The 8254-nt window shown below is 57.2% G+C and overlaps 3 protein-coding genes across 3 annotated transcripts; all 3 read left to right on the top strand.

Annotated features, from left to right (window-relative positions):
- Positions 1-1003: 1003 nt before the first annotated feature.
- On the top strand, positions 1004-2787 carry LOC121528526 (basic proline-rich protein-like; the record flags this gene model as incomplete). Its single annotated transcript, XM_041816027.1, has 3 exons — positions 1004-1061; positions 1273-1697; positions 2122-2787. Coding segments are annotated over 3 exons (1149 nt in total), but the record flags the coding sequence as incomplete, so codon positions are not given.
- A 1632-nt stretch (positions 2788-4419) lies between these two features.
- LOC121528527 (basic proline-rich protein-like) lies at positions 4420-6178 on the top strand (the record flags this gene model as incomplete). The annotated part of the gene is made up of 2 exons (XM_041816028.1): positions 4420-4504; positions 4764-6178. Coding segments are annotated over 2 exons (1500 nt in total), but the record flags the coding sequence as incomplete, so codon positions are not given.
- An 884-nt stretch (positions 6179-7062) lies between these two features.
- On the top strand, positions 7063-7848 carry LOC121527998 (vegetative cell wall protein gp1-like; the record flags this gene model as incomplete). The annotated part of the gene is made up of 1 exon (XM_041815085.1): positions 7063-7848. A coding segment is annotated over one exon (786 nt), but the record flags the coding sequence as incomplete, so codon positions are not given.
- Between the last annotated feature and the right edge of the window lie 406 nt (positions 7849-8254).

Raw genomic sequence — 8254 nt, forward strand, 5'->3', positions numbered from 1 at the left:
TCAGGCTCTGCTTTGTGTTCTTAAAATCATCCAGAAAAACGTCAGGAAACTGGATTTGTGGTCAGATACCAACATCCACAGACTAGGAAACAGTCTGGATCTCCGTCGAGTCCAAATATTTCCCATTTAGGCAGATATTGGTCCATTTTTCTCCAGTTTTCGCCGCTTCTCACAGCAAACTTCTGTCTTTGAAGCCTGGAGGCGAGCAGCTGAGTGGCACGCTGACGTGACGTCAGTGCAGCCCCTATTGTTGTGTGCAGCTCCACCTTTTTGGTACGGGTAGGTAAGATTGGCACCCCTACGGAAGGGTGCCGAAAAGTGGGACGGTACGGGTCGTGTTTTTGGAGCCCTTTCTCTATGGAAACGACAAAAAAAGCGTGCCGTCCCACACCGAACTGAACCCAACTGCTCGGTGGAAACGACCTGTTAGTGTTAACCGTCTGGAGACGGCTCACATACTGGCGAGTTTGCGCAACTGTACGATTGATATTTCCGTCATTTTGTAAGGTATAAAAGCGATTCAGACACTGTTGTGGCCCAGAGATTCTCCTCTTTTTAATACATCTGCCATTGACGTTTCCCAGCGCCATGGACGAAATTTTGATTTCAGAGGTGTGGGGGACACAACTGGTTTGAGTACGGGGGGTAAGGTCAATAGACCTCATTTACATAAAATTATACCTAATTTTGGAGTTATAATAAGCTTTAATAAGATATAAAAATAAGATTATCATCACTCTAACATTTGTCACAATGATCAATCTCATGACTAACATATCTTTATTCTTTCAACCTCACCTGTGAGCCTCCAGCCTCTCCTCCTCTACCTCCTCCAGCCTCTCCTCCTCTACCTCCTCCTGTATCTCCTCCTCTACCTCCTCCTGTATCTCCTCCTCTACCTCCTCCAGCCTCTCCTCCTCTACCTCCTCCATCTCCTCCATCTCCTCCTCTACCTCCTCCATCTCCTCCTCTACCTCCTCCATCTCCTCCAGCCTCTCCTCCTCCATCTCCTCCTCTACCTCCTCCATCTCCTCCAGCCTCTCCTCCTCCATCTCCTCCTCTACCTCCTGTATCTCCTCCAGCCTCTCCTCCTCTACCTCCTCCAGTCTCTCCTCCTCTACCTCCTCCAGCCTCTCCTCCTCTACCTCCTCCTCCTTCCCCTCTACCTCCTCCAGCCTCTCCTCCTCTACCTCCTCCAGCCTCTCCTCCTCTACCTCCTGTATCTCCTCCTCCATCTCCTCCTCTACCTCCTGTATCTCCCTCCTCCAGCCTCTCCTCCTCCATCTCCTCCAGCCTCTCCTCCTCTACCTCCTCCTGTATCTCCTCCTCTACCTCCTCCAGCCTCTCCTCCTCCATCTCCTCCTCTACCTCCTCCATCTCCTCCTCTACCTCCTCCATCTCCTCCAGCCTCTCCTCCTCCATCTCCTCCTCTACCTCCTCCATCTCCTCCAGCCTCTCCTCCTCCATCTCCTCCAGCCTCTCCTCCTCCATCTCCTCCTCTACCTCCTCCATCTCCTCCAGCCTCTCCTCCTCCATCTCCTCCTTTACCTCCTCCATCTCCTCCAGCCTCTCCTCCTCCATCTCCTCCTCTACCTCCTCCATCTCCTCCAGCCTCTCCTCCTCCATCTCCTCCAGTCTCTCCTCCTCCATCTCCTCCTCTACCTCCTCCATCTCCTCCAGCCTCTCCTCCTCCATCTCCTCCAGCCTCTCCTCCTCCATCTCCTCCTCTACCTCCTCCATCTCCTCCAGCCTCTCCTCCTCCATCTCCTCCAGTCTCTTCTCCTCCATCTCCTCCAGCCTCTCCTCCAGTCTCTCCTCCTCCATCTCCTCCTCTACCTCCTCCATCTCCTCCAGTCTCTCCTCCTCCATCTCCTCCTCTACCTCCTCCATCTCCTCCAGTCTCTCCTCCTCCAGCCTCTCCTCCTCTACCTCCTCCTCCTGTATCTTTCTCCTCCAGCCTCTCCTCCTCTACCTCCTCCTGTATCTCCTCCTCTACCTCCTCCAGCCTCTCCTCCTCCATCTCCTCCTCTACCTCCTCCATCTCCTCCTCTACCTCCTCCATCTCCTCCAGCCTCTCCTCCTCCATCTCCTCCAGCCTCTCCTCCTCCATCTCCTCCAGCCTCTCCTCCTCCATCTCCACCAGAAACTCCTCCATCTCCTCCAGCCTCTCCTCCTCCATCTCCTCCTCTACCTCCTCCATCTCCTCCAGTCTCTCCTCCTCCATCTCCTCCAGTCTCTCCTCCTCCATCTCCTCCTCTACCTCCTCCATCTCCTCCAGCCTCTCCTCCTCCATCTCCTCCTCTACCTCCTCCATCTCCTCCAGCCTCTCCTCCTCCATCTCCTCCAGCCACTCCTCCACCATCTCCTCCACAACCTCCTCCAACACCTCCACCCTCTCCTCCACCATCACCTCCAGTCTCTTCTCCTCCATCTCCTCCACGCCCTCCTCCTACAACTCCTCCCCCACCTCCTCCATCTCCTCCAGCCTCTCCTCCTCCATCTCCTCCAGCCTCTCCTCCAGTCTCTCCTCCTCCATCTCCTCCTCTACCTCCTCCATCTCCTCCAGCCTCTCCTCCTCCATCTCCTCCAGCCTCTCCTCCTCCATCTCCTCCTCTACCTCCTCCATCTCCTCCAGTCTCTCCTCCTCCATCTCCTCCTCTACCTCCTCCATCTCCTCCAGCCTCTCCTCCTCCATCTCCTCCAGCCTCTCCTCCTCTACCTCCTCCTGTATCTCCTCCTCTACCTCCTCTATCTCCTCCAGCTCCTCTTGTACCTCCTCCATCTCCTCCAGCCTCTCCTCCTCTACCTCCTCCTGTATCTCCTCCTCTACCTCCTCCATCTCCTCCAGCTCCTCGTGCACCTCCTCCAGCTCCTACACCGGCTCCTCCTCCAGCTCCTCCAGCATCTCCTCCTCCATCTCCTCCAGCCTCTCCTCCTCCATCTTCTCCTCTACCTCCTCCATCTCCTCCAGCCTCTCCTCCTCCATCTCCTCCACTACCTCCTCCATCTCCTCCAGTCTCTCCTCCTCCATCTCCTCCTCTACCTCCTCCTGTATCTCCTCCTCTACCTCCTCCATCTCCTCCAGCTCCTCTTGTACCTCCTCCATCTCCTCCAGCCTCTCCTCCTCTACCTCCTCCATCTCCTCCAGCCTCTCCTCCTCCATCTCCTCCAGTCTCTTCTCCTCCATCTCCTCCAGCCTCTCCTCCAGTCTCTCCTCCTCCATCTCCTCCTCTACCTCCTCCATCTCCTCCAGCCTCTCCTCCTCCATCTCCTCCAGTCTCTCCTCCTCCATCTCCTCCTCTACCTCCTCCATCTCCTCCAGCCTCTCCTCCTCCATCTCCTCCAGCCGCTCCTCCTCCATCTCCTCCTCTACCTCCTCCATCTCCTCCAGCCTCTCCTCCTCCATCTCCTCCAGTCTCTCCTCCTCCATCACCACCACCCTCTCCTCCAGTCTACCTCCTCCATCTCCTCCTCTACCTCCTCCATCTCCTCCATCTCCTCCTTTACCTCCTCCATCTCCTCCAGCCTCTCCTCCTCCATCTCCTCCTCTACCTCCTCCATCTTCTCCAGCCTCTCCTCCTCCATCTCCTCCAGTCTCTCCTCCTCCATCTCCTCCTCTACCTCCTCCATCTCCTCCAGCCTCTCCTCCTCCATCTCCTCCTCTACCTCCTCCATCTCCTCCAGCCTCTCCTCCTCCATCTCCTCCAGCCTCTCCTCCTCCATCTCCTCCAGCCTCTCCTCCAGTCTCTCCTCCTCCATCTCCTCCTCTACCTCCTCCATCTCCTCCAGTCTCTCCTCCTCCATCTCCTCCTCTACCTCCTCCATCTCCTCCAGCCTCTCCTCCTCCATCTCCTCCTCCTCCATCTCCTCCAGCGTCTCCTCCTCCATCTCCTCCACTACCTCCTCCATCCCCTCCAGCCTCTCCTCCTCCATCTCCTCCAGCCTCTCCTCCTCTACCTCCTTCAGTCTCTCCTCGTCTACCTCCTCCTATACCTCCTCCATCTCCTCCAGCCTATCCAGTCTCTACCTCCTCCATCTCCTCCAGCCTCTCCTCCTCTTCTTCCTCCAGCCTCTCCTCCTCGACCTCCTCCATCTCCTCCAGTCTCTCCTCCTCCATCTCCTCCTCTACCTCCTCCTGTATCTCCTCCTCTACCTCCTCCAGCCTCTCCTCCTCCATCTCCTCCAGCCTCTCCTCCTCTACCTCCTCCTGTATCTCCTCCTCTACCTCCTCCAGCCTCTCCTCCTCCATCTCCTCCTCTACCTCCTCCATCTCCTCCAGCCTCTCCTCCTCCATCTTCTCCTCTACCTCCTCCATCTCCTCCAGCCTCTCCTCCTCCATCTCCTCCAGCCTCTCCTCCTCCATCTCCTCCAGCCTCTCCTCCTCCATCTCCTCCTCAACCTCCTCCATCTCCTCCAGCCTCTCCTCCTCCATCTCCTCCTGAACCTCCTCCAGCAACTCCAGCCGCACCTCCTCCATCTCCTCCTCGACCTCCTCCATCTCCTCCAGCCTCTCCTCCTCCATCTCCTCCAGCCTCTCCTCCTCCATCTCCTCCTCTACCTCCTCCATCTCCTCCAGCCTCTCCTCCAGTCTCTCCTCCTCCATCTCCTCCTCTACCTCCTCCATCTCCTCCAGTCTCTCCTCCTCCATCTCCTCCTCTACCTCCTCCATCTCCTCCAGTCTCTCCTCCTCCAGCCTCTCCTCCTCTACCTCCTCCTCCTGTATCTTTCTCCTCCAGCCTCTCCTCCTCTACCTCCTCCTGTATCTCCTCCTCTACCTCCTCCAGCCTCTCCTCCTCCATCTCCTCCTCTACCTCCTCCATCTCCTCCTCTACCTCCTCCATCTCCTCCAGCCTCTCCTCCTCCATCTCCTCCAGCCTCTCCTCCTCCATCTCCTCCAGCCTCTCCTCCTCCATCTCCTCCTCTACCTCCTCCATCTCCTCCAGCCTCTCCTCCTCCATCTCCTCCTTTACCTCCTCCATCTCCTCCAGCCTCTCCTCCTCCATCTCCTCCTCTACCTCCTCCATCTCCTCCAGTCTCTCCTCCTCCATCTCCTCCAGTCTCTCCTCCTCCATCTCCTCCTCTACCTCCTCCATCTCCTCCAGCCTCTCCTCCTCCATCTCCTCCTCTACCTCCTCCATCTCCTCCAGCCTCTCCTCCTCCATCTCCTCCAGCCTCTCCTCCTCCATCTCCTCCTCTACCTCCTCCATCTCCTCCAGCCTCTCCTCCTCCATCTCCTCCAGTCTCTTCTCCTCCATCTCCTCCAGCCTCTCCTCCAGTCTCTCCTCCTCCATCTCCTCCTCTACCTCCTCCATCTCCTCCAGCCTCTCCTCCTCCATCTCCTCCAGCCTCTCCTCCAGTCTCTCCTCCTCCATCTCCTCCTCTACCTCCTCCATCTCCTCCAGCCTCTCCTCCTCCATCTCCTCCAGCCTCTCCTCCAGTCTCTCCTCCTCCATCTCCTCCTCTACCTCCTCCATCTCCTCCAGTCTCTCCTCCATCTCCTCCAGTCTCTCCTCCTCCATCTCCTCCTCTACCTCCTCCATCTCCTCCAGCCTCTCCTCCTCCATCTCCTCCTCTACCTCCTCCATCTCCTCCAGCCTCTCCTCCTCCATCTCCTCCAGCCTCTCCTCCTCTACCTCCTCCTGTATCTCCTCCTCTACCTCCTCCATCTCCTCCAGCTCCTCTTGTACCTCCTCCATCTCCTCCAGCCTCTCCTCCTCCATCTTCTCCTCTACCTCCTCCATCTCCTCCAGCCTCTCCTCCTCCATCTCCTCCAGTCTCTCCTCCTCCATCTCCTCCTCTACCTCCTCCTGTATCTCCTCCTCTACCTCCTCCATCTCCTCCAGCTCCTCTTGTACCTCCTCCATCTCCTCCAGCCTCTCCTCCTCTACCTCCTCCATCTCCTCCAGCCTCTCCTCCTCCATCTCCTCCAGTCTCTTCTCCTCCATCTCCTCCAGCCTCTCCTCCTCCATCTCCTCCTCTACCTCCTCCATCTCCTCCAGCCTCTCCTCCTCCATCTCCTCCAGTCTCTCCTCCTCCATCTCCTCCTCTACCTCCTCCATCTCCTCCAGCCTCTCCTCCTCCATCTCCTCCAGCCTCTCCTCCTCCATCTCCTCCTCTACCTCCTCCATCTCCTCCAGCCTCTCCTCCTCCTCCTCCAGCACCACCTCCTCCATCTCCTCCAGCCTCTCCTCCAGTCTCTCCTCCTCCATCTCCTCCTCTACCTCCTCCATCTCCTCCAGTCTCTCCTCCTCCATCTCCTCCATCTCCTCCTTTACCTCCTCCATCTCCTCCAGCCTCTCCTCCTCCATCTCCTCCTCTACCTCCTCCATCTCCTCCAGCCTCTCCTCCTCCATCTCCTCCAGGCTCTCCTCCTCCATCTCCTCCTCTACCTCCTCCATCTCCTCCAGCCTCTCCTCCTCCATCTCCTCCTCTACCTCCTCCATCTCCTCCAGCCTCTCCTCCTCCATCTCCTCCAGCCTCTCCTCCAGTCTCTCCTCCTCCATCTCCTCCTCTACCTCCTCCATCTCCTCCAGTCTCTCCTCCTCCATCTCCTCCAGCCTCTCCTCCAGTCTCTCCTCCTCCATCTCCTCCTCTACCTCCTCCATCTCCTCCAGCCTCTCCTCCTCCATCTCCTCCTCTACCTCCTCCATCTCCTCCAGCCTCTCCTCCTCCATCTCCTCCAGCCTCTCCTCCTCTACCTCCTCCATCTCCTCCTCTACTCCTCCATCTCCTCCAGCCTCTCCTCCTCCATCTCCTCCAGCCTCTCCTCCTCTACCTCCTCCTGTATCTCCTCCTCTACCTCCTCTATCTCCTCCAGCCTCTCCTCCTCTACCTCCTCCATCTCCTCCAGCCTCTCCTCCTCTACCTCCTCCTGTATCTCCTCCTCTACCTCCTCCATCTCCTCCAGCTCCTCTTGTACCTCCTCCATCTCCTCCAGCCTCTCCTCCTCCATCTTCTCCTCTACCTCCTCCATCTCCTCCAGCCTCTCCTCCTCCATCTTCTCCTCTACCTCCTCCATCTCCTCCAGCCTCTCCTCCTCCATCTCCTCCAGCCTCTCCTCCTCTACCTCCTCCAGCCTCTCCTCCTCCATCTCCTCCACTACCTCCTCCATCTCCTCCAGTCTCTCCTCCTCCATCTCCTCCTCTACCTCCTCCATCTCCTCCAGCCTCTCCTCCTCCATCTCCTCCTCTACCTCCTCCATCTCCTCCAGCCTCTCCTCCTCCATCTCCTCCTCTACCTCCTCCATCCCCTCCAGCCTCTCCTCCTCCATCTCCTCCAGCTCCTCTTGTACCTCCTCCATCTCCTCCAGCCTCTCCTCCTCCATCTTCTCCTCTACCTCCTCCATCTCCTCCAGCCTCTCCTCCTCCATCTCCTCCAGCCTCTCCTCCTCCATCTCCTCCTCTACCTCCTCCATCCCCTCCAGCCTCTCCTCCTCCATCTCCTCCAGCTCCTCTTGTACCTCCTCCATCTCCTCCAGCCTCTCCTCCTCCATCTTCTCCTCTACCTCCTCCATCTCCTCCAGCCTCTCCTCCTCCATCTCCTCCAGCCTCTCCTCCTCCATCTCCTCCACTACCTCCTCCATCTCCTCCAGTCTCTCCTCCTCCATCTCCTCCTCTACCTCCTCCTGTATCTCCTCCTCTACCTCCTCCATCTCCTCCAGCTCCTCTTGTACCTCCTCCATCTCCTCCAGCCTCTCCTCCTCAAGCGTCGCCTCTAACTCCTCCATCTCCTCCAGCCTCTCCTCCTCCATCTCCTCCAGCCTCTCCTCCTCTACCTCCTCCAGCCTCTCCTCCTCCATCTCCTCCAGCCTCACCTCCTCCATCTCCTCCAGCCTCTCCTCCTCTACCTCCTCCATCTCCTCCAGCCTCTCCTCCTCCATCTCCTCCTCTACCTCCTCCATCCCCTCCAGCCTCTCCTCCTCTACCTCCTCCTGTATCTCCTCCTCTACCTCCTCCATCTCCTCCAGCTCCTCTTGTACCTCCTCCATCTCCTCCAGCCTCTCCTCCTCTACCTCCTCCTGTATCTTCTTCTGGATTTCTATTATCTGTCACCTGACAAAAATATATTGCTGGATGACATATGAACAGTGGGACAATTAGGGATGCAACAATCATTGATTTTGATGGTATAGTCTGAATAAAAAACTCAGTTTCTCAATTATTATGTCTAATTTATTCACAAACAATATGGATGTATGAAATCACATTTATAATCCAAGGTTTTATTTTATTTTTCCCACAAACTTTCATTGTTA

Source organism: Cheilinus undulatus, linkage group 20 (assembly GCF_018320785.1).
Source record: "Cheilinus undulatus linkage group 20, ASM1832078v1, whole genome shotgun sequence".
NCBI classification, from domain to species: Eukaryota; Metazoa; Chordata; class Actinopteri; order Labriformes; family Labridae; genus Cheilinus; species Cheilinus undulatus.